Here is a 27,210-nt window from a genome sequence, read left to right on the forward strand (position 1 = left end):
CACACACACACACACACACACACACACACACACACACACACACACACTATCCATGCTTCACAAAACATGCTGGAATTCTAAGGGTCAGACATCATTCTGCTGAAATGCTCTGAAACTAAGTGCTTTACCTCCACCACCTGGACAAATCAATGGTACCAAATAGAACTTTGACTAATTGGGAGATTGCTATGGTGCTCTTGGGGTGACCTCTGCTGGTCAATATTCAGAAGGAAAGGGAAATAACCCTCTTCCTGAGTAGGCTGCCAAATAAAAGGCCACTGAAGAAATGAAAAAACAAAACAAAACAAAATACAGTCATTGGGATCACTGAAGTAGACAGAAAATTTTAATTTATAAAGTCGTCGTGTTATAAGAGCTTTGGAATGCAAAAATCATCCTGACCATCTTAAGACATTTAATTTAAAAATATTTTTATAGAACCAGAAATGTCCCAGAATGTTAGCTTTACTGGAACACCTAAAAGATCATTTTGTTCTTAGAGCAATATTTTTAAGTGCATAAAATGAAATACATAGGATTAAAAAGGAAAGCGATTATATCAAAATCCGATCATCAAAATATTAAAAACAAACAAGTTCCTGGAACCCTGGTCAAGAATCATTGATCTACTCAAACCTATTTTCTCCTTTCCTATTTCCTTCTCTTTCTCTCTTCCTTTTCTCTCTGAAATTGCAGCCCAAAGAGAGGAAGTGATTTTTCCGAGATCACATAGCTAGTCAGAGACAATCGATCACTCAGGTCTTCTAATGGGCAAATCTTTCAATAGGCTGTTCTTCATTTAAATATTTCTAGCACAGTTAGGAAAATCCAAAAGGATGTACATATTTGGCAAAAATTTTAAAAATCTTGATTCTTAAAACACTCTGGGAGGACCTTCAAGGAGATGAGCAGAGAGATGATAAACTAAATCTGACAGTTGAGGCCTTGCATCTATTTTTTCCACTGAGCCATTTTCTAACATTTTTTAAAGACCCTGGAAAATGTGACACAGTAGAACACATACAGAGCATTTCCCATCATGCATGGCTGTTAGGCTATGCCCCCTTTTTGTTTCTCTGCAATAGTATCATGATATGCAGCATTAAAATCTTTTCTTTATATTTTAAAGAAAAGAAAAGGAACACATCCTGCCAGGTAGGCTCACACACACACACACACACACACGTACACACACACACACAAAACCAAAGCAAAATTGATCGGACTCTAACAAGTAATTCATTTGCTAATTTTGGTGATCACTCTTTGAAAATATGCCGTTAAAACAGCTTTTTTCTAGTGGGATCTCATGGATCCTTGAAATGAAAGGCAAGTTGTCTGGTACAAAACCCTCACAAGCATAGCAGTTATTTGTTTTGTTTTGTTTTTTAATCTGCTCTTGGGTGAAACATAACCCACTGTACAGACAGGCAATGATGGCAATGAAGCCAATGTCTTTACCAAAGATCAAAAGTTTTAGAATGAAGAAAACCTTTTTTTTTTGCTTTTTTTGGGGGGAGGGCAATTTGGGTTAAGTGACTTATCCAAGGTCACATGGCTAGTTTTTGTGTTAAGTGTCTGAGGCCAAATTTGAACTCAGGTCCTCCTGGCTCCAGGGCCGGTGCTCTATTCACTGCGCCACCTAGCCACCCCCAAAGAAAACCTTTTAGGCAAGAAAAGACCTCAATTCCAGAAACCTACAAATTTTCTTTTAGAAATACTCTCCCTTTGAAACCAAAAATTTGCTTTATGTTCATTATTTTGCAAAAATATACTTTCATATAATTTTTCACACAATGGTAGGTGAGGTAGACTTTCCTTTCATTCAATAAACATTCTGTCATGTGCTCAACATGTAAAGGTTTATTTCCCACTTGTGTGAATTTCTATCCGCTGTTCTCCCTGTCAATCCATCAGGCAACAGCAGATTCTAGCTTTGCATCAGTAGGTGTATTTTCTTCATCCACTTTCTGTTTGGCATGCTCTGGGTTTTGTAACATTAAAAATGTATACATCACTCCTCCTCCCATACTAAAAAGAAAGGGGAAAAGATGAATAAACACCTGCACAAATGGAATCGCTCAACCAAAATCCTGAAAATTTTTATACATGCAATCAACTCAATGTTTTCTGAGCTTAACAATTTGGTTTATGGGTCATTGCAGTTTTATTTTCTCTCTCCTCAAGTATCCTTTTGAGAATTTCACTGTATATTTTCACCTTAACTTGGAAAAAGATGCTAGTCATTTCTCCTGCTCATTTACTTTTACCAATGTAAGTCCACTTAATATTATACTCACCAAATATTTAGTCCTAAAAAGTTTAACACAGAGAAAATATAGTCTCCACCAAATAACATTCCAATGTAAGCAATGGATACATTCTGAAAGCAAAACAGAGGATTTGGTGTACATTAATAATGGAAACACCCACCTGCTAGGAAACAATGAATTTAAGAAAAGGCAAAATTCATTTCTGGTGAATCCGGAAATTGAAATACTTTGGTTTTCTTTATCCTATCACCTATGGCTTAATTACATTAAAAAAAAAACATGTATTAAGCATACAAGGCACTAGATTAGGCAGCTCAGATAAAGGGCAAAACAAAAAATACTGCCTGCCCTCAAGGAACTTGCATGATACTGGTGAACCATGGGAGGAAAAAGCTAAACATTTTATTGCCAACTAGAAGAGAAATGAGTTGATAATGCTGAAATATTATTGAGGTGGGTGTAGAGAGGACTAAAGGATCTCACAAATAATGGTGTCAATCTTCTCACAGTGAAGGAAAATGCAACACCATCTGTTGGTGTTGAAAGTATAGGGAATGCTCCCAGATCTAGAACCCAAAGAAGGCAAAGAAAGAGGGAAAAGATCCATGTGTGTAAATATATGTGTATGTGTATACACATATACACATATGTATGTACACACATATGCATATGTATATATGTGTATATTTGAAACCCATACATACATATATCAGTTCTTGTGGTAGCAAACAATTGAAAACTCAGGGGGTACCCATAGAGGAATGCCCGAAAAAGTTACAATATGTGTATGTGATGGAATACTATTATGCAATAAGAAATGGTAAAGGACAAATGATAAATAAGGATTCTGGGAAGACTTGTATGAACTGATGGAGTGAGGTAAGCAGAAGCAAGAGACAAACACTTCATACCTTGTATCTAGATAAGTTCCAAATGAATATGTGACCTACATATAAAAGGTCACATCATAAACAAATTTAAGAAACATACAAAAAAATTACCTATCAGATCTATGGATAGAAGAAAAGTTTATGACCAAAGAAGGGGCAGAGAGGACACAGAAGATGAAATGGATAGTTTTGATTATATAAAATTTAAATTTTTGTACAAATAAATCCAACAGGGGCAGCTAGGTGGCGCAGTGAATAGAGCACCGGCCCTGGAGTCAGAAGGACTTGAGTTCAAATCTGACCTCAGACACTTAATACTCACTAGCCGTGTGACCTTGGGCAAGTCACTTAACCCAATTGTCCTGCCCTCTCCCCTCCAAAAAAAGCAATAATAATAATAATAAATAAACAAATAAATCCAATAAAGCTTAGATTAAAATTGGAAATAAATAATGGGGAAAAAAATCTTTTCAGCAAATTACTCTTATTAAGGTCTCATTTCTAAGGCACATAAGAAACTGATTCAAATTTATAAGAATAAGAGCCATTCCTCAATGGATAAATGGTCTAAGAATATGAACAAGCAATTCTCAAGGAAAGAAAGCCAGGTTATCTATAATCATATTTAAAATTCTCCATATCACTACTAGAGAAATTAAAATTAATTTTGAGATGCTGTCTCATAAACATCAGATTAGCAAAAATGCAAAAAAGGGCAGGGGGAATGATAAACATTGGAAGGGATATGAAAAACCAGGAACACATGCACTGTTAATGGACCTGTGAATGACTACAACCATTCTAGAAAGCAATTTGTAATTATATACAAAAAGATTATTAAACAGCATAGTCCTCTATTTAGAAAAATATTTAGAACAGCAATTTTTGTGGTGACAAAAAACTAGAAACTAAGGAAATATCCAACAACTAAGGAATGGCCAAAATAAATTGTAACATACAAATATAATGAAATTGTTGTAAGAATTAAGGAAGCAGGTGATTTCAAAGATTCATGGAAAGATTTAGATGAGCCGATACAGAAAGAAATGGAACCAGAATAACAATTTATCCTATAACAAATAATATGCAATATTTTAAAATTATAAAAAAGAACATTGTGAAGCTTTTGGTAAACTTATTAATTAATTAAATGGGCAGATAAACAAGTTTGAAAGTTGTAAGAAGTATGAACAACATGATGGCCATCCATGATTCCAGAGGACCAATGATGAAACATATTATTTATCTCCTGACAAGGAAGTGATATATTTAGAATGTAGAGTGAGACATATACAAATATAGATACAGATAGAAACACAGATATAGAAACAGACATGCTTAAAATACAGTTGATATGCGAATTTCTTTTGCTTAACTATGCATATTAGTCAAAGGAATTTATTTTTCTTTTCTTTTTTTTCAATGTGTTAGCAGATGCAAGATACAAAAAATAGGTTGCTTTTTTAAAATTAAAACTAGAGAATGTGGAGAATGTGATATTTGCAGAATGTTGCATATCCTTCCAGACGATAGCCCTGTATTTGGAGGGTCACTGTATCACTAGTTTTGCTTCATTGTTTTTATTTGTTACAAGAGAGCTCTCACAGGGATGGAATAATCTGGAAATGTTTGTAATGTAAAAATAAAACTTTTAAAATGAGGAACAAGGGAGGTATTAAGGAGTTTTCCTAACACACACACATACATACACATATACACATGTGCACGCACACACACACATGTGTGAAGTTCTTCAATCAGCTTGAGAAGCTTATGGAGCCTTGACCTTTGGATAAAAGCAAATGAGACCAACCAGGACACATCTAGTTAAAATGTTAGAGAATCACACCACACTTCTTGGGTCTGCATTTTTTTTTTAAAGGAAACCTACAGGATCAGTGGGCTCCACAAGAAGTTCACACACACACACACACACACACACACACACACGCACAATCTCAGACAGCATGTTTTTGTTTGTTGCTTGATTTTCCTTATGCGCCCTAGCAGCACATCTCTCATTCAATCTCTACATTTCCTGTGAGGTGTCATTTGCCTTATTCCAATAGTCACATGCCTGTAATCCTCTCAAACTGATTAAGAAACTTGTTCACATTTTATTCAGGGGTATAGGAAAATTGTTCAACATCTCCATGATCAACACATGTTAGCAATTCTCTCCCCCATCCCATCTCTCCATCCTATTCAGCCCTTTTGGGTGAGGACCAACCTAACCCAGTGATGTTAAGCTTAAGAAGTAACACTATATCACCCAACCCAGCTGGATAAAACCCAAACTATTAGCCCACTGCAACAATTTCTAGAAACAGTGCTTTTAATTTCAGTGTCTAGCTTAAAACTCCTAGGGTCAACGCCAAATGGGCAAATTGATTTAATTCTTCATTACAAGACTTCTCTTTAGTACTTCTACTTACCTTCACAGCACCCACCACTGTAGTTGTTAGGGCAGAATTGTAATAGCTACAGAGCACCGTGGAATACATCAGCAGAAACCTGAAGCAAGAAAAAGTCCTTTCATGCCTTGTGCTCCACAACAAGAATACATTCAGCATTGATTGACCCCCTTATCGATGCTTTGGAGATAAAGGGGCACATGTCGTGGGATGTTTAAGATCCATTTCTAAGAACAGCCGCTAATTCTGAATTATTCAAGGATAATTATCCTCTTGGGGATTATCCACATCTTCTCTTTTTTGGAAATTGTGCCTGTCTTCTAAACATACATTTTTTCCACTGTCTCTTCCACTGACAGTAGGAAAGGTGTTTTTTTTTATAGAGATGAACCTAAAAATCATTTGGAGCAGATTGAGGGGGGCATGATTTTGTTCCCTAAAAAAGTGACTCTTTTTTGTTTATTGGTGCTGCAGAGAGGATGGGGAAGTCTAAGCTAAAAACAAATGGCTAAAAGGGGATCCTTATAGTATTAGTGGATTTGCTTTATCCTATTACTACAGATAATACAAAATTGGCTACATTTTCATTATCCTGGAAAACACTGGACTGCAGGGTATCGTCCTGGCTAGCCATGCTCCTGCATAAAACAAAGACATCAGCCTGTACTCCAGACTGACAGATGTAACAGAACTGCAATCCCAGACCTCACTGGCCCATAGTTGGAATGTTTGGAGCTAGGACACAGAGAGGAGAAGAATCCATCATCATGATGCACTGGAAAATGTCTAGCCGCCAGTCCTGGCAAGAGAAATGTTTTTAGACAAATAGATCTAGGACAGGAAGTTTTAAAAAATATAATGTCCTATCAAGGACAAAACCAGGTTCTTCCAGACATTCTTAGAAGGGGTAAATATATTCCCATGATGAATAAATTATTTAGGTAGTAAGTGATTGGGCTAAGATTTCAGGCCAGGTCTTTCGATTCCCAAACCAGTGCTCTCTCCAGAAAACAAAACCAAGAAAGAACATATTACCCATGGACAAGAAGTATCGTAGGGCAACCTATGCCCACATGTATCTATTTTAACTAGTGTTATTTCCCCCCTGGACTTGAAGTGATGATGATACAGAAATAGAGAGACTGCTGGCACTGCAGCTCTGATGACTGGTCTTTCCTCTGTCTCAGAGTCAGAGAGAGGGCACATCAAGGACAGGCAGAAGGCCAGGTGACAGCATAGATGGGACACAATGGAAACCCTTGTATCTGAGTTTGGCTCCCTTTCACTTCCTTCCACTGTCGTGTTTCTCTGACTTGTTAATCACCAGGCAGGGGAGAGGGAAGGGGCAGCCACTGTTGTGGTCTGAGAATTCTGGGTTTTCATTAGGTGACAAGGATAGTAGTAGACCTGCCATTTGGAGGTGATCTAGGTCAGTTCCGAGCTCCTACACTAGCACCTACTATGACTCCCATCAAACTAGTGAACAGGAGGGAAAGATTGCTTCTCTTACTCCTCTTGTCTTGGTTTAGTTGCTGATCTAGAATAGGGGTCCCAGATACCACCTATGCTTTTCCATGATCCTTGGGCATATGTGGTACATAAATTTCCATGGCCACCCTTGAAGAACTGGAAGGGGAAAGTGAGAGGAAGTATGGGGAGGTAGATGGCTCCATGTAGGTGCATTTAACTTTTTCATTCCGTGTTCAATATGTTCAATAAATTATTTGATCAAAGTATGTTGAATATCTGAGTCTCATGAAAGGGAGAAAGTAGGGCAGGGGTTCTAGAGCTATGGATATCATGTTTAATATTTTGGCTGATAATACTTTTCATCTCTAGTTATCTCTGAACCTCTCTAGTGCCACCACTTGAAGTAAAGGGCTCTCTCATGATGGGGAAATAGTCTAGATAATTATAAGCAGAAAACACTTTGGTGGCCAATGAACATACTGCAGCTTTTATAAAGATTATCTAATGAATGCATCAGAGAGGAATTGGGTTGGCTAGTAGGCTGGTGGGTCGAGAAAGGACTATATCTTGTAGGCAACTCACATTCTCTCACTGGATAATTAAAAGCGACACACTATCATCCTGTAGACTTAAAGGCAGCCTATGAACCAATTTGAACTGCTCAGACCACAGACTGCCACAAGTACCACAGGTATTGCATATAGTATACAAAGGAGTGAGGAGAGAAAGGGGGATTTTACTTAACTGAGAAAAAACAGAAGAAGAATTAGACAACTAAAAGGAAGAAAGAATAAATCATTAATAAATTAGAACTATGGAAAGGGGTTACAAATGGGAGGTAGAGTTCAGGGGTGGGGCGAAGAGAATCTATGAAAATAAGGTTGTCAGAGTATGTTAAGCAAAAACAAATGGAGGTACATAATACAGTCTTTAAAGACAAAAAGGAACCAAAAAAATCCCAACTAAAAAAAGACAATTGGAGGAAAATAGAAACTTAACTCTTGTAACTTTAAATGTAAATGGATTAATCTATCCAATAAGATGAAAGAGTGTGATAGATTAAATGAGAAAATCACATTCATGTAGGATCATGAGATGGAAGGGGCATTAGAGATTATCATTAAGTTCTCTACTAAAAATTTCTGGTATATACTCCCTTGGAAGACTATGCTGACCGAATCTCCATTAACTGTCCAAACAGCAACAATGTCTTGTTCACATTAGAATGTAAGCTCCTTGAAACAGAGATTCTTTTTTTCTGCTTTTAATTTATATCATCAGTACTTAGAACAGTTCTTGACACATAGTAAGTGTTTAATAAATGCATATTTGTTGAATGACTAAATGAAATGCACTGAACGAAGTGACAGGAAACCTTATCTCTGTCACTAACAAGTTGTATGACCTTCAGTTAATCACTTTATCTCTCTAGGACACAGCTTCCTCATCTACATTATGAAAGGTTTGGGTTAGATAATCTCTAAGGTCCCCTCCAATTCAAAATTATATCATTTTAAATGAAGGAACAGAAGATTAAGTGATTTATCCAAGGTTATGTTGAAAGCCCTTAGCATTCAAGAACATAAGTCAAGTGGCATCTCACAATCTGTGGCTCTATCAGACCATACAGTGGCATGTGTTGAGACTCAATAGGCAACCAGATACTAAAATTCCATTGTTTTCATCTCTCTTACAACCACAATCACACCTAAATTCATTTTTTCTACACATCTAAATTGCAGGAATTCTCCTTCTCTTCTCAAGTTAAAATTTCTACTAAATGATTTCTCTTAAGACTATTCATAAAAGATAAAAATTCATAAAAAAATAGAAATTATCTTCTGTGTGTGCTTATTTCTCACACCTGTCTCATGCTGACAAGGGATTTTCCTGAATGGTCTTGTATTCTCATTTGATTAAGGTGAAGAACTACAATAATACCATGTGAAGTCCTCTTTGGCTTCTTACCCCAGCAAGCAGGAAAGAAGAAACTGCATGATAAATAAAATGTTCCTCCACTGGCTGAACTCAGTAGCCTAATGTTTAGAAAGGAGATAAAAGTGATAATTAGGTGAATAAGATGCCATATAGTCACATGGATTGTATTAAAAAGGGGCAGCTATCATAAGAAACTTATACAATATAATTATAAAATAACCACTCTAAAATATAAAGATATATGTACATACATATATATATATACATATATATTGCAATCTATATATAGATATACAATAGAAACTTAATAATTTTACTCCACTGACTGGGAAATTGAAAGCAATGAATAACCCACTTGACAAAAATGATAGGAAAAACTGGAAAGTAGTCTGTCAGAAATTAGGTTTAAAAATATTTTATATTATATGCCATATAAAACTCCACATGACCTACACATGAAAGGTCCTGTCATTTAAAAAAATTTGAGGAAAAGGGAAGCAAATATTTTTCACAACTATAGCTGGGGTTTTTTGTGGTGGCAAAGAAATGGAAAATGAGGGGATGCCCATCAACTGAGGAATGGGTGAGCAAGTTGTTGTATATGAATGCAATGGAATACTATTGTGCTACAATGATGTGCAGCAGACTTCAGAAAATCCTGGAAAGATTTACATGAACTGATGCTAACTGAAGTTAGCAGAACCAGGCGAACATTGTACACAGTAAATCAACACTGTGAGATGATCAACTATGATGACTTAGCTCTTCTCAGCACACTAATAATCCAAGACAATTCCAAAAGACTCATGATGGAAAATACAATCCATATCCAGGGAGAAAACTATGGAATCTGAACGCAGGCCAAAGCATACTATTTTCACTTTTTTGGTTTTGTTTTTGTGGTTTTTCCTTTTTGTTCTGTTTCTTCTTGGTTCTAATTCTTCTTTACAACATGACTAATGTGAAAATATTTAATATGAATGTATATGTATAGCCTGTATCAGATTGCAGGCTGTCTTGGAGAGGGAGAAAAATTAGGAACTCAAAAATCTTACAAAAATAAATGTTGAAAACTATCTTTACATGTAATTGGAAAAATATAATTCTATTTAAAAAACTAAACTAAAATAAAAGGAATAGCAAGTTGTACATTAAAAACACTATAGCTGTGGGGCAGCCAGGTGGCTCAGTGAGTAAGAGCACCGGCTCCAGTGTTGGGATGACCTGGGGGTCAAATCCAGGCTCCAATACTTAGCACCACACCCAGAAATAACTGGCCATGTAACCTTGAGCAAGTTACTTAACCCCAATTGCTTTAAAAAAAAAAAAAACCACTATAGCTGGGGGCAGCGTTAACTTTGACCTTAAAAAAGGATAAAGATTATAAGATCATATATATATATATATACACACACATATTATATTATATACTATATATGATAATTATAAACATATTATATCATAGAAGATCATAAAAAACAAAACAAACTCAATTACATAAAAGTGAAAAAAAGTTCTACATAAACAAAATAAATACAATTGGACTGGAAGGAAATAATTATTTGGGAACTATTCACAGTAAATTTCTCTGACACAAGTCTAATACTCAAGATTTATAAACAATTGATACAAATATATAAAAACAAAAGCCATTCTCCTATATATAAGTGGTCAAAGGATATGAATGGGCAATTTTGAGATAAAAAAATGTAAACTATTAACAAGGAAATGAAAGAATGTTTCAAGTAAGTAATAAGAAAAATGCAAAAGTCAAAGCAAAAAAATTAAAATTGCTCTTAGGTTCCACCTCATATCCATCAGATTGTCAAAGATGACAAAAGAGGAAAATGAAAATCGATAGAGGGTTTATGGGATGACAGGGACACAAATGCACCATTGGTGTAGTTATGAATTGAGCCCATTCTGCAGAATGAAACTATTCTCCAAAACTAATTAGAACACACCTATAGAATCACTAAATCATACAAATTTTTTGACCCTGGGATAGTGCCATTAGGTATATACCAAAAGAAGATCAAGGACAGAAAGGGAAGACCCCCATGTTCAAAGATATTTATAGCAGCTCTTTTATTGTAGCAGAGAAGTAGAAACAAAATAGGTACTGAACAAATGTGAAATGACTGAAAAAATTGCGGTATATGAATGGAATGGAATTTTATTATATCTTAAGATATTATGAATATGACATATTTATATAAATGTAGAAAGACATGTATGAGCTGAAACAGCCTACTATTATCAGAAACAAGAGAATTATATAAGGCCCAATTCTAATTTTTAAGGAAGTATTTTCTTCAGTAAGCTTTTGTATTTCCTTTTCTATTTGACCTGCTTAAGTAGTTCTGCTCTTCAATAGATTTTTGAGCCTCTATTACCATTTGTACTATTCTGTTTTTTAAGTGATTGTTTTCTTCACTATTTTTTGTGTCTCCTCTCTACCAAGCTGTTGCCTCTTTTTCCATTATTTTCTTGTACAACTCTCATTTCTTTTCCTAATTTTTTCTTTATGTCTCATTTTATTTTGAAAATATTTTTTGAGCTCTTACAAGAATTCCTTTGGGGCCTGAGACCCATTTACATTTTTTCTTTGGAAGATGTTGTTTTGACTCAATTGTCTTCTGACTTTATTTTGATCTTCCCTGTCACCATAGTAATTTTCTATGGTCAGGATCTTTTTTGTTGTTGTTTGCTCATTTTTCCAGTCTATTTCTTGACTTTTAAGTTGATGTTAAAGTTCAGACTCTGTCACCAGGGTGGAGGGGGCACTGTCCCAAGCTTCAGGTTTTTTGTCCTGCTGTTTTCAGAGCTAGTTCTGGGAGTTTGTAAGCTTTTAGTTCTTCCAAGGTGATTGAAGGAGAGGTATGGTCACTGCTCTCCTGACCTGTGCTCTGGCCTGTGAGCAACCACAAGCATTCCTTTCCAACCTGGAATTGTGACCAGGATCTCCACTCCTCTGGAGTTTGCTGGTGCTCTTCCTCACTCTGGGACTGTGACATGGACTTCTTATGGGCAATGCAACAGAATCCTATACCTAGTGTAGTGCAAAGAGCACTCAGGAATCTCCTTCTGCTGACCCCCTTACCACCTGTGGGCTAAGAGCTCCTGAAACTGAAGCTGACAATTCAGTCACCCCCACAGTGTACTTGCTTGGGTGTGGCCTGTCCTGGCCCTTTTCTCACCCCAGTGAGACACACCTTTCCTGTCAACCTTCAAAGTTGTCTTGGACTGGAAAATTGTTTCACCCCATCCCTTTGGTGGTTCTTCTGCTTCAGAATTCATTTGGAGGCATTGTTTGGAAGGGAATTTGGGAGTGGTCAGGTTAATCTGTCTTTTCTTCACTCTAGGTTAGATTTTAAAGTTTATTGTGCATACATCCCTACCATTCCACACGTAGCTTGTTGTTAAACATTTACCAGAAAACCCTAGTTATAAAATATATCAATCAACTTTTTTGAAAGAGTTGCCTAGATTGGGGGTGGAGTCAAGATGGCGGAGCAGAAACAGGACTTTGTCAGGGCTCCAGCACCCACCTCCTCCAATTCATGTAGAAGGTGACTCTGAACAAACTTTGGAGCTACAGAACCCATAAAATGACACAGAGAAGTTAACCTCCTGCTGAGGACAGCCCAGCAGGCCAGCAGGAAGTGGCCAGAGCAGCACTCTGGGAGCCGACCCCAGCCTCGCTCAACCCCAGGGTTTTAGCCTCAGGGTGGGCCTGACCAGTCACCAGTTGGAGGGACTTCAGATCACCAGCAGCTGTAGCAGTTTCCAGAATTATCAACCCATAGATGCTAAGGACAAAGTGAGAGGCCAGTGCAATGTGAACTTTGGGAGCCGGTAGTGTGGGAGTACAGTTGGCCTTTATCGCCTGGAGGGAGAAGCAGCTGAGGGGCCACCACTACATGGCAGCTTCAGCTCCTGGCCTGCAGATTGTAGAGGGACAAAGCGATAATCTGAGGGGTAATCGCTCTTGCTTTAACCTGCTTGGATCTGGATTGCAGTCTAGGGTGGAGGTCCTGGGGTGTGTGTCCAGCTTGCCAGGGCATATGGAGAGTTCAGAGAGGGCACCCAACTAATACCTCTGGCAGCTAAGAAAACCCCAGCATTTGAGACAAAGCTCACCTGTATGGTGGCAGAGTCCTACTGTGGCTAAAAGCCCAAAAGTCAAGTAATTGAGTGACAACATGAGCAGGCAAAGGAAGCAAAGCAACCCAACTTTACACTCCTATTTTGGGGACAAAAAAGATCAAAGCATGGAACGGGAGGAAGACAGTGAAGTCAGAACTCCTTCCCCAAAACCTTCCAAGAAAAATACATGCTGGTTACAGGCCATAGAGGACCTTAAGAAGGATTTTGAAAAGCAAATAAGAGAAGTGGAGGAAAAACTGGGAAGAGAAATGAGAACAATGCAAGAAAATTATGAAATGAGAGTCAACAACCTGACTGAAGAAAATAACACCTTAAAAATAGACTAACTTAAATAGCAAAAGAGGCTCAAAAAGGTAATGAGGAGAAGAATGCCTTAAAAAGCTGAATTTGCCAGATGGAAAAAGAATCTCAAAAGCTCACTGAAGAGAATCATTCCTTCAGAATTAGATTGGAGCAAATGGAAGCTAGTGACTTTATGAGAAATCAAGATACTATTAAACAGATCCAAACAAATGAAAAATAGAAGGCAATGTGAAATATCTCACGGGAAAAACCACGGACCTGGAAAATAGATCCAGGAGAGATAATTTAAAAATTATTGGACTACCTGAAAGCCATGATCAAAGAAAGAACCTAGAAATCATCCTACAAGAAATTCTCGAGGAAAACTGCCCTGATGTTTTAGAACCAGAAGGCAAAATAGAGGTTGAAAGAATCCATCTATCATCTCCTGAAAAATATCCCAAAAAGAAAACTCCTGGGAATATTATAGCCATGTTCCAGAATTCCCAGATCAAGGAGAAAATAGTACAAGCATCCAGGAAGAAACAATTTGAATATTGTAGAAATACAATCAAGGTAACATAGTATCATAGCTTCTACACTGAGGGATCGAAGGGACTGGAATATGATATTCTGGAGGTCAAAGGAGCTGGGATTAAAACCAAGAATCACCTACCCAGAAAAGCTGAGTATCATGTTTCAAGGGAAAATATGGTCATTCAATGGAATAGAGGACTTTCAAGCATTCTTGATGAAAAAACCAGAGTTGAATAGAAAATTTGACATTCAGATACAAGAAGCAAGAGAAGCTTGAGAAGGTAAACAGAGAAAAGAAATCATAAGGAACTTATCAGAGTTGAACTATTTACATCCCTACAGGGAAAACAATAATTATAACTTACGAAACTTTTCTCAGTATGACAATAGTTGAAGGGAATAGAAATGTGTGTGTGTGTGTGCATGTCTATATAGGAGGGTATATGGGCATATGAATACATATGTGAATGTGTGTATACATGTGTACAGGTATACATAGATTGAGGGCACAGGACCAATTTAATAGGAAGGGATGATACTTAAAAGGTAAAATTAAGAGGTGAGAGAGGAATATAATGAGAGGAGATGGGGGGAGACAGAATGGGGTAAACTATCTCATATAGAAGAGGCAAGGGAAAATGGTCACAATGGAGGGGAAGAACAGGAAGGCAAAAGGGAATGGGTCAACTTTATTCTCATTGAATTTGGCTTAGGGAGAGAATGACATATATACTAAATAGGGTATCTCACCCTACAGGAGAATAGGGGGGAAGGGTTCAGAGGGGGGATGATGGAAGGTAGGGCAGGCTTGTGGGTTGGGAAGTTGGAAGCACCCACTTTTGAAAAGGGAAAGGATCAAAGTAGAGAATAGAAGAAGTGGGAGGTGGGATAGGAGGGAAGGAAATATAGTCAGTCTTTTACAATATATCCACTATAGAAATGTTTTACATAGCTACACATGTACAACCTATATTGAATTGCTTCTCTTCCCAGTAAGGGTGGGTGACAAGGGAGGAAGGGAATGAATCTGGAATTCAAAGCTTTAAAATCAAATGTTTATATATATATATATATATATATATATATATATATATATATATATATGTACTGTTATCAATATTATTTTACATGTAACTGGGAAATGAGATATACAGGCACTGGGGCATAGAGATCCACTGTGCCCTACTGGAAAGTCAGAAGGGGTATGGGAGAAGATATGGGAGAGAGCAGAATGGAGGTAGGTATATCCTGTGGGATTGCTATTTTGGGGTGTGGGTAGGGAGAAAAATGGGAAGAAAATTTGTAACTCAAAATCTTACAGAAATGAATGATGTAAACTAGAAGCTAATAAAGCATTTGATTAAAAAAAAAAGAGTTGCCTACACTTTCTCTCCCCTCAAAGCCCTTCTTAAATCCTTTGTAATCTGTCTTCTGAATTCATTACTCAACTGAAACTGATCTCTCCAACGATCCCCTAATTGTTCAATTTAAAGGCCTATCAGTTGAGGTATTTCTTGATCTCTCTACATCATTTGAGTTGCATTTTTAAATTTACTTTATTCTTAATTTATGAAATAAAACAAGCATCTTCATAACATAGTATAATTTTTAAAAAGACTACTGCATATGAAACTGAAAATCTACTATGTACATCTTGCTATTCCTTTTAAATACATAACCAAGTTATCATGCAAATTTTTTTCTTGTTTTTTCTCCCTTCCCTCACCCCCCAGATGGCCACAATTAGACACAAATACGTGTGTGTGTGTGTGTGTGTGTGTGTGTGTGTGTGTGTAAAATTATTCTATACAAACTTTTGTTTATCAGTTCTTTCTCTGGATACAGATAGCATCTTTCTTCATACATCCTTTATAGTTAAAATTTGGATTTTTATAATAGGCAAAATAATATCGCTCAGAGTCCTTCTAAAAACAATATTGCTATTACCCTTTACAATGTTCTCTTGATTCTGCTCATTTAGCTCTTCATTATTTCATGCAAATTTTTCCATGTTTTTCTTTATTCTAAGTTACCTCAGCAGTGGTGGCAAGTCAAGAAATTAGATGGGGTGAAAGAACATAATTGGCTTTGGGGCAAGTGAGATATAGTGAAGATTCTCCAAGTAGCTAGGGAGCACAGTGGATAGAATACTGGGATTAGAGTCCAGAAGACTGAAGTTCAAATCCAGGCTCAGACATTTACTAGTTGTATGACCCTAGGTAAGCCATTTGACCTGCTTGCCTCAGTTTCCTCAACTGTGAAGTAGGGATAACTGCATGTACCTTATAGTGGTGCTGTGAAGATTAAATTAGATAATATTTGTAAAGCACTCAGGACATCCCCAGCACAGAGTAGCTATATAAATGCTTAATCCCTACTTTGATCCCTTTGTCCCAATCAGGACATCCCATCTCATGGCCCCTAAGCACCTACAGGGAGTGGCCACCAGAGGGCCAATCATAGAATATAACAGCAGTGGCAAAAATAAATAAATAAATAAAATTTAAAAATAGTTGGTGCGATTTGGTTTATCATTCCTTATCCTTTGATTTTTTTCAATCATTTCTGGGTCTTGTGAAACTAATCTGGTTTATTAATCAATTTTTCTATTTTTAAAAATAGTACCGGGCGGCCAGGTGGTGCAGTGAGTGAGAGCACCGGCCCCAGAGTCAGGATGATCTGGGATCGAATCCAGGCTCTGATACTTAGCACCACACCCAGAAATAACTGGCTGTGTAACCTTGAACAAGTTACTTAACCCCAATTGCTTTATTAAAAAAAAAAAAAAAAGAATGATATATACTTCATTCTTGGGGTGGCTAGGTGGCGCAGTGAGTAAAGCACCAGCCCTGGAGTCAGGAGGACCCGGGTTCGGTTCTGGCCTCAGACACTTAACACCCACATAAAAAAACTAGCCGGGTAACTTTGGGCAAGTAAGTTACTTAATCCCAACTGCCCTCCAAAAGGCAAAAAAAAAAAATAGTATCAAAATGTTTTGGTACCACTTTGTACCTTAGTTGGAGATGTGGCACTACTGGGCCCCTTTTTCAATTTCATTGATGATTTCCTTTTAAACTTCTTTGACTTTTTGTTCTTCCAAATGAATTTTATTATTTCATCTAGTTCTATAAAGTAAAACTTCGGTAGTTTGATTGTTAAAGTAATGAATAAATTAATTTAGGTAATATCATCACTTTTCTTACACCAGCACAGCCCAAGTTAGAGTAATCAATAATTCTCCAATTATTTATGCCTTATTTAAGTGTTCTGTAGTTGTAGTCATATAATTCTTTACAGACATCTGTGAAGTAAAGGCATAGAACTCAATGGCCTCTAAGGTCCTCTTTCAGATCTAAATCTATGAAACTATCGTTCCTGGGCACGTCTTGGTAGGTGGATTCCCAGATTTTTTATACATTCTGTAGTTATTCTGAAGGGATTTTTTCTGTTCTATATATTCCTACTCAGATTTGCTGATAAAATATAGAATTCCAGACTGATGATTTTTGTGGGTGTATTTTATATACTGCTATTTAAATGAAATTATTAATTATGCAAATTATTTAGTTGAATCTTTAAGGTTTTCTAAGTAAAACATCATAATTTCTACACATAACAAAATTTTGTTTCTTCTTTTTCAATTATTCCCTCAATTTCTCAGCCAACAAACATTTTAAAGCACTTATGTGTCAGGCACTGTGCTAAGAGTCACAAATACAAAGAAAAGATACAACCACAGTCCCTCTACTCAAGGAGCTCACATTCAAATGAAGGAAACAAAATTAAAAGAATTGTACATATGAGATATATACAATGTAAATAAGAGAGACAACCAAAGAAAACCCAGGAAAGGTTTCCTGCAGAAAGTGCCATTTGAGCTGCTCTGAAGGAAGCCAGGGAAACCTGGAGGCAGAGGTAAGGAAGGAGCTATTGTGGGTAAAGAATTTTATAAATGTCAAGGTGTTGCATAAAGGTGAGTCATCATTCTTGTAATTACTGTTATTATTATTATTATTTAAGAGGGAGAGAAGCAGTTTGTTATAGCAGATAGTGCATGGGATTTGGAATCGGAAATATTTGGTCTCTGGCACGTAATAGTTGTGTGACCATGGAAAATTCATTTTACCTCTCAGGTAGCTCACAGTTATAAACAGGTTATGATCTGAGTTAGTGGAAGAAATTCTCATACTCAAGAAATTATGAATCCTTGATGGACTGATATATTCAAAAATGAATACGAGTTTGATGTATGGCTAGGGAGAGATGTTTCAAAGAAATAATTCCAGTAGTAGGAAATAATCACTGTCAATTAAATGCCTATATGATTTAGACATGTATATCTTTTATTTGTACGTCATACAAATAAATTCTGCTAATTTAACAATATTTATTTAAACAAATATCATAAAGTTAAATATTCACAAGTTAAGGACTCTCGAGTTGCTCAGTTGAGCCAAACTTATTTGTTCCAAGTGATGCTATAACTTGTAATTGGTAAGTCTGCTTACCTGCTGAAGGTCTCCAGTGGAAATACTAAAAACAAATGTTGGAATGATCATAAAACAGGCATTATAGAAAAGCACTCCATATTTTCCTAGCTCCTGCAAAGAAGAAAAAGCGCCCATTCAATGTTAGAGGCTCCCACTACAAGACTCCACAGACTTATCATTTACAAGGCACTTATTCAAGGATATATGAAGCTTCGCTACATAATAACGGTTTTCCTTCTATAATTTAAAGATCTGACATTTCTATCATAACATGACTTATTTTCAAGCATATTGTAATTTCAAAATAAACATGCTTTGAAATCTCAAAATAAATATTATATTAAAAATAATTTAAAAATAAAAATTTACTTCAAGATTTCACAGGAAAAGATTGTTGGGATAATGAGGGAGACAAAAAAAGAACTCCTGTTTAGTTAAGGGAAGGAAATTGTGTAGATGATTTTGAAGTGTTTGGGTTAGTGAAGATTGTCAGAGATTGAATTTGTGAGATATAACTTGGAAGAAAATTGGGGAAATTTAAAGAACAATCCCCAGGTTCAGAAACTGGTCCAGATTCTATTTTGGCAGTCTGTAAAAGAGTGAAAGAGAAAGATCGGTAAGAAGGAGGATTAAGGACTAAGAAGCTAAAAAGGAAGACTCAGGAAGGAGAAGATAGTTGATGAGGCAAGGCAAATAAGAAGAGATTAGTGGAACATTTGGAGGGTCAAGGAAGTTGACAGAGTCAGCTGGAGAGTGGGGTCAGTCGATGCCAAGATTAGCACAAAGCAAAATATGAGGGTGGTGGTGGCTGAGGAGTTGTTCCAACTAAATAAAGGAAAGGGAGTGAATTGTCAAGTTATTAAGAGGTGATATCTAATTGTTAAATAATCACGATGATGAAGATGATGATGATGATGATGATGATGATGATGATGATGATGATGATGATGATGATGGAGTGCTTAAGGTGTAAACATCCAGAAATATTTTTTAAAGGCTGAAACTTGCAATGAGTATGAAGAGTAGGGGACACCATGTCATAGTTTGCATTGAGTTTGTGATGCTTGGTTTTCTGCCATAACCAGGTGCACATTACTTGCATTCTGCAGGTTGACCTCCTTCCTAGACGAGAGGGGGAAAACACTAAAGGAATGCTTCAACACTTAAGGTCATTAGGGACAATAAAACATTTTTAAAAGGGATGCAAAGTCTTCAGTGGGGAGAAATGGGAATCTGAGGTAGAAGAGGAAACATGATTGGTTGGGAGTTTAGAGAGTAAAAGATCTTGGTTTACACAGAGAAGAAAGGCTGGGGGAAGGAAAGCTATATAGTGAGAACCCAAAAACAGATCTGAGGCTCTTCTTAAGGAAAAGGGCACAGGATATCTCCTCAGAGAGAAGAAAGCCACTGCCGTTCCCCCAAAGTATGACAGAGTAGAATGAGGGAACCTGTCACCCGATAACAACAAAAGGAACATTTATTTTCTTCTCAGAGCATATATCTTAGACCTAATAGAGAAGCTCCCAAGACTTGTCACGTTTGGATAACTGCTCATTGCTGGTCATTCACATGGACAAGAATGAGTCTGCAAGCTGGATGGAACTATTTCTAAAAAGTATTCCTGGAGATTACAAAATCTTGGGGGAGAATGAAGACCATCAAGGTGTAGGTTGCATTTATTTTCTATAAAGAACAGAATAAGAATTTCCTGACTCACAATTATGATAATTTCTTCATTGAAAAGGTGGAGAACTGTTGACCCTGCGATACCACTTCTAGGGTTATATCCCAGAGATCATACAAACAGGAAAAGAACCCACATGCACAAAAATATTTATAGGAGCTTCTTGTGGGGGCAAAGAACTGGAAATTGAGGGGATATGTCAACTGGGGAATGGTGGTATATGAATGCAATGGAATACTGTGGTGCTATAAGAAATGTTGAACAGGACTTCAGAAAAACCTGGAAAGACTTGTATGAACTGATGCTGAGTGAGGGGAGTAGAACCAGGAGAACATTGTACACAGTAACAGCAACATTGTGCCATAACTAACTTTCTCAGCAATGCCAGGTTCTAAGACAACTCAAAAAGACTCATGATGGAAAATGCTATCCACATACAGAGAAAGAATTGTGGAGTCTGAATGCAGATCAAAGGATACTATTTGCTATCTTTTTTATTTTGTTTCATTTTGTTTCTTCTTTCTCATGATTCATTCCATTGTTATAATTCTTCTTTGCAACATGACTAATGTGAAAATATGTTTAATGTATGTGAATGTATATGTAGAAGCTATATCAGATTACATGCCATCTTGGGGAAGAGGGAGGGGAAGGAAAGAGGGGGAAAAATTTTGGAACTCAAAAGCCCTCGGAACTGAATGTTGGAAACTAAAAATAAATAAGTAAAATCTTTAAAAAGAAAAGAAAAGGTGGAGGGGCCAACAAGGGGAAGGTCTATTCTGGATGTGATTCCTCACTAACATGGAGAAAAACGGTTGGAAAAATGGGTGGAAATGATGGAAACTTTGGGGAGAAATGACCATTCTCTTCTTTATTTTGAAATAAAGGAGAGAAAACTAAGGCACTATCTGACATGCACTCTAGATTTTGGGAAAGCAGATTTCATGAGTTCTAGAGGAACAATAAATAAAGTCTTGTACACTAAAATTCTGTAGGGGAAGTCAGGCTGAGAGGAATAACAGATTCTTAAGAATGAAATTCTGAAGGCATAAAGAAATAATTTCAATAAGGGAAAATGGAATCATCTGAAAAACTTAATGCAAAAGCATAGGGAGCTAACGAACCGGTTTAAATTCTTAAAAAGGAAGGTACAGGAGATAGAGGCAAGGCCAGGTGAATGGGTATGATTAACATGGCACAGTAGTGTAAAAGCAGCATCAGGAATGCCAAAGCTCAATATGAGATGAGGCATGCAAGGGAAGCTAAAGGCAACGTCTTTTTAAAGGTTTGTCTCCGGGGTACTCCCCCAAACTTTCACACAAACTAGTTAGTTGGATTCCCAGATGGGCAACTACTACCTCAGACTCTAGGGGTAACCCTATAGATGACTACTACTACAATTATAGCTTTCAAGCTTCCACCAACATGCTGCCCATTAGCAATCAGCCCTAGTGTGAAGTCACCCTTATCCAAAGCATTTACTCAAATGACATTGGTGTAACAGTTGGTTCAAAACATGCCCCCCCAAATCCTGGGGATACACCCTCTGACAAATATACAGTCTGTGGTGATGAGACTGGTTACAACGAAGTAAGATGGGTAGTGAGACACACATATGGGGAAAAAATGTAGCCAATGCAAGTCACAACTCTGAAACTTTATTTAGATCCTTAATGTCTCTTCTATTTCCAGATAGTCCTCACAAAATTCACTGTGAGAAGGGGCATTGGTAATGGACAGGTCACACTGCTATTAGAACCCACCCACCAGGGTAGTTGTGAGGATCATATGAAATACTATTTATAAAATACTTAGCACAGTAGCTGACACAATAGAAGGAGCTATGCAAATGCTCATTCCCTTCCCCTCACCCCTCCCTCTGTTAGGATGCAAACTATCGGCCAATGAACTTGACTTTAATTCCTGGGAAAATTCTAGAACAGTTTTGTAACTTTCTGGGCACAGTTTCAAATTGTTTTCTAGATACTATGTTATATGAAATGATTAGCAGGTTGAACTTAGGAAAACATGAAAAGACTTGCAAGAAATAATGAAGAATGAAACAAGCAGAAACTAAGAGAATGCTGTATACAGTAACAATATTGTTTGAAGAATAACTGTGGATGACTAAGTTATTCTGAGTATTATAAATACTCAAATCAATGACAAAGTAACCATGTCGGACGATGCTATCCACCTCCAGGGGAAGAAATGATAAACAGAAGTAGGCATAATATGGTTTGATAGATAGATAGACAGACAGATAGACAGACAGATAGATAGATGGATGGATGGATAGATAGAGACAGACAGACAGACAGATAGACAGACAGACAGATGGATAGATAGACAGATAAATAGATATAGAGATAGACAGACAGACAGATAGAGAGAGATAGATAGACAGACAGATAGACAGACAGAAAGATAGATAGACAGACAGATAGACAGACAGATAGATAGATAGACAGATATAGAGCTATATCTGTATGTATGTCAGTATAGATATAGTGGTATCAAATGGTGACCTTCTCTAGTGTGGGGAGGGAAGGAAGGAAATAGTTCAGAATTTAAAATGTAACCCAAAAAATAAAATAAAATTTAAAAAAGAACGATCAGATTCCATAAAAACATAATGTTTTATAAAAGCCTGGCCAACATATTTCAATAAATCTTCAATAAAAAATAATTGTTTTATAAAGTGGATAGAACAACTTACAGTATGCCTATTTTCCCATAGTCCCTCCAACATTTATCATTTTCCTTTACTCTCCTCTTTGCCTATGATCATACAGCTAATCTTAAATGAGATTGAAATCCAAGTGTCCTGACTTGAAATTCAATACTTTCTACTAGGTTGCAGTATCTCTCATTAATTACTTTCTAGAAAGTTCCCTCAAAGAACATACAAGCTAGTAGGGGAGGTTAAGCCATGTATACAAATACAAAATGAAATATAAGTAATTGTGTGATATAAACATAAAACTATGACTATAATTAGAAAATCTGTAATGCAAATAGTAATGGTATCATCATAGTAAGTATAATATGCAAGTCTTCAAATATTGTTTTGTTTATTCATATAATTTCAGCAACTAGGCTATGACATAAGATCTATGGCAACTAAGGTCAGGTTATTATTACCTTTGGATCCATTTTCTGCTTAGTGTAAACTCCATTTGCTGCTGTGAAGATATCATTAAGGAATACAAAAATGTAGCCTTCCAAATTAAAATTTAGATCAGAGCTAGTAGAGGAATAAAAGGAGATTATTATTATTTTTTAAAACCTTAACCTATTACCCCCAAGCCTCTTTTAAACTGTTCTATGTTTCCTCTAATGATCAACAATCAATGTTTCCTATTTTTCTTTGTTTTAGTGTACAGTATGTTATAACATCCTTTTGTTTTATCTACAACAGAAACCCAAGTCCAAAAATTAAACTCAGATTAAACAGAAAAATCAAAAATAGATGAAAAGGAAATTAATTATCTTCACTTAAATGCTTACCTATAATTTGTTGACTAAAACAATTTCGAATGGGAATGAATTGTCCAATTACCTAAAAGCTTTGCATAATATCATTGGCAAAGTCACCCTTGGGCTGCTAGTAACTAGAAAGTTTTGCTTCCTTCTCCATTCACTGTGGAAACTAGATGCCAACTCGGGGAAGGGAATGGACAAGGTTTTGTGAATGGGAAGAAGCATTGGTTACTCACCAATGGGGACTCCGATCATTCTATTCTCTCTCAATGTCATTAAGTGCACACCTTTAAGGTGGCCTTTAATATCCATTTTAACCAGATTTCAACTTTGTAAAAATGTATATTGTAACAAGAATGAATAATGTGGCTTGTTCTGCCATGAAATCACAGGCAATGATGGTTAGAGCCAGAATCAACTAAAAATAGAACTGTATACAAATAAGATCTAACTAGATGACAAGCATTTCATAGAGAATCACACAAAGTGAGAGCTAGAAAATATTGAAAGATTAGTCTAATTCCCACAGTATTTAAGGGAAGTCCAGAGAAAGTTATTGACTTGCCCAAGGTCCAAAGTGGCAGAGAAAGACCTAGAACCCAAGTCTCCTAAATATGAGGCTATTGTTGCTTCCACTACATTGAATGAGATTTGGGTTTTATCATTTTGTAAATTACCCATTTACAAAAATCCCATGGCCAAGTGCGGCTTATGGGGTTGTGAAGAATCAGACACTACCACACACATCCATGGAGTTTTCTTGTCCAAGGTACTGGAGTGGTTTGCCATTTCCTTCTTCAGTGGATTAAGACAAATAGATGTTAAGTGAATTGCCTAAGGTCACACAACTACTTAAGTATCCAAGGCAGGATTTGAACTTAGTTCTTCCTGACTCCAGGCCCAACACCTAGCTGCCTCAATGCTTTTATGATAGGCACTGCCAATCATTTGGTCCTTCAAAAAAAAAAGGATATTTACATCAAGCTAGATTTGTAGAAATAATTTAAAATTTTCTGGTTTGGAGTCCCTTGTAAACAGCTGCAAATCCTGATCTGCTAAAATTGGAAAACCTCCCAATTTTCTGCAAACCATTTTTCTTGTGTTAGGAGAATAAGCATATTGTATTCTCTGGAAGCAGCAATGACTCTTTCTACCTGTGAGAGCATAAATGGTCACTGTTCCAGAAAGAGAGAAAAGCTGTATGAAAATTCTAGCAACCTTTGGGGTACCTGCCCCTATTTTCATCAAGATACGGCTGTTATCAGATGGCTAGTAGAATGCCATGACGTAGAGACTGAAGTCTGCTCCTCTCCTCACCACCACCCACTGCCCTTCCCCCACATATATGCTTTTGGTTTTTAAGTGCTTCAGCTACTTTTCCCAAACCCAATTTGCCAGAAGCTTCCCTATGGCAAAGTTTAGGCATGATTTTTTTCAAGAATATTCCAATGCTATTTTGGTGAGAAAAGTGGGGGGAATAGATTACTTTCATTGTACACAATATCTAAGTATGGCTTCTACCATGAAACAACTCAATGCTCTAGGTTCTAAGATGCCAGGCCTGGGGAAAAAAACCAAAACCTTGAATTTGCTTCAAAATGCTGAGCAAGCATGAGATTTCTTGTTGTTCAGGAGTGTCTGACTCTTCATGACCCCATTGGGGTTTTCTTGGCAAAGTCATTGGAGTTTGCCATTTCCTCCTCCAGTTCTTTTAACAGATGACAAGACGAAGTTAAGTGACCAGTCCAGGGTTACACAGTCAGAAGGTGTCTGAGGCCAGAAATGAATTCACAAAGATGAGCCTTCCTGACTCCGAACTTGGCAGTTTGCCCACTGCACTCCTGGGTGTCCTAAGCACGAGGTAAACAAAGAACTCAAGAATGTGACAGCTAGAAGTAAGTGGATATTACTTAATCCAAGCCCCTCATTCTACCCATGGGGAAAGCAAGGCCCAGACTTGTCCATGTCCACACAGCTAATCTTAGAGCCATGACTAGAACCCAGATAGTGAATAGAATTCTCCGACTAGCCTGGTACTCACTCTTTGACAGCTGTAATCTGCTGGGAACACTATTCACCCAAACTATCAGCTGAGGTATTGTAGTATTCAGTATTTTAAAGAAGAGATGCATTTCTATTCAATTCTCCCAAGAATCTGTGAACACAACAGCCTGAAAAAAGGAATGCCATGCCTTATCATGAATACATAACCATTGTTATATTTGAGTTTTAAATATCTGGGAATAATCTAAGTGACAGTGTAATTCAATTTAATTCATTAACTACCTACTACTGCGAAACATTATGGGATAGTAGACAAAGGGCTAGACTTGGAATCAGAAGAAACTTGGGTTCCAATACTTATGTATTGTGGATGTCTTTGGGAAAGTCAGATAACCTCTCTATGCTTCAATTTCCTCATCTGTAAAATGAGGACAAAGATGGGCAAAGAGAGCCTGCCTTCACAGGGCTGCTATAGAGAGCCAGTGAGATAATGTACGTAAAAGGGTCTTGTTCACCTTGAAGTGCCAGACACAGAAGGCACCGGGTTAGGTGCTAGAGACAAAGGGAGGGATGAGGTGTTTATCATCTAGAAATTGTGCGTGTCTTTGGGCTACTGCATTTAATGCACTAGAGGAGAATGATAGGGGACGGGACTGAAAGTGAAGGAAGCCAAACTCCTCTGAAGGGAGAGAGCAATTGGAAGATAAAGGTCACAAATAGATAACGAGCCTCTTGCTAGGCTTCCCCTCATGGTCTCTTCCAGAGCCTCACTGGGGCTCAGAGGTGACCATGGAAACCTTGAAAGTCACACCAGAAGACGACAAGTTCTGACTGATCCTACCAAGCTGGAAAGACTTCAAGTGCTGGTTTAGGAGTGGAAAATATCTGTCAATCAAAGAGCAGGCCAGCTAAGCCTATTGTAAATGGGGATCATAGCACCCACCTCACAAGGCTGTTGTGAGGCTCAAATGAGATCGTAATTATAAAAAGCTTAGCACAGCACCTGACGCATAGTGGGGTGCTTAATAATGCTTGTTCCCTCCTATTCCCCCCTTCCCTTCCCTTTTTCTTCTTTCCTGAGCTTGGAAAGGTTTGTCATCATAAGTCTGGTCACTGATGAAGAATGTTTTGGCCACAGCAGTTCACAAAGAGCTTGGACTAACCCATCATGGAGATCATGGAAGAAGGGAGTGCCCATGCTGATGACTTCATGAATCACTGAAGTTTCAATCGTTATTTATTAAATACTCTCCTTAATGCCTAAAAGAATCAATTCAGTCAGTTGTAACTAAACTTTGTGCCCAACTTTTTGTTGTTGGTAGTAAGAGTCAAAATGCCTCACAAAAGAGAATGCGAACATAAGATCTTGGCTTACAAAAGGAAATAGAAAACAAGTTTGAATAACTGCCTTCAATGTATAAGGCTCCTAGTCTTCCTCATCTTCACCTCTTAAAAAATCTCTAGCTTCCTTCAAAACTCAGGTCATATGCCACCTTCTACATGAGGCCTTTCCTGACCCTCTCAGCTGCTAGTGCCACCACTGAAATGATCTCATATTTTGGTTGTACATCTTTG

At 37.2% G+C, this 27,210-nt stretch overlaps 1 protein-coding gene across 5 annotated transcripts in view; it reads right to left on the bottom strand.

Moving 5' to 3' along the window:
* Positions 1 to 1,843: 1,843 nt before the first annotated feature.
* The window catches only part of SLC35D2 (solute carrier family 35 member D2), a 60,704-nt gene continuing 35,337 nt past the window's right edge, over positions 1,844 to 27,210 (bottom strand). For 4 of the 5 annotated variants that reach the window (XM_069088022.1, XM_069088024.1, XM_069088019.1 and 1 more), the window contains 6 exons: positions 23,293 to 23,395; positions 18,483 to 18,575; positions 9,016 to 9,083; positions 5,599 to 5,677; positions 2,301 to 2,383; positions 1,844 to 2,031 (listed from right to left, as the gene is read on the bottom strand). In XM_069088022.1, the coding sequence (XP_068944123.1) occupies positions 1,914 to 2,031; positions 2,301 to 2,383; positions 5,599 to 5,677; positions 9,016 to 9,083; positions 18,483 to 18,575; positions 23,293 to 23,395 (544 nt within the window). In that variant the 3' untranslated portion in view covers positions 1,844 to 1,913. The remainder of the gene's footprint in view (positions 2,032 to 2,300; positions 2,384 to 5,598; positions 5,678 to 9,015; positions 9,084 to 18,482; positions 18,576 to 23,292; positions 23,396 to 27,210) is intronic. The other variant, XM_069088023.1, reaches the window with a different exon arrangement.

Source organism: Petaurus breviceps, unplaced genomic scaffold (genome assembly GCF_028583685.1).
Source record: "Petaurus breviceps papuanus isolate PSGF00001 unplaced genomic scaffold, PetGlider_PUasm1.0 183, whole genome shotgun sequence".
NCBI classification, from domain to species: domain Eukaryota; kingdom Metazoa; phylum Chordata; class Mammalia; order Diprotodontia; family Petauridae; genus Petaurus; species Petaurus breviceps.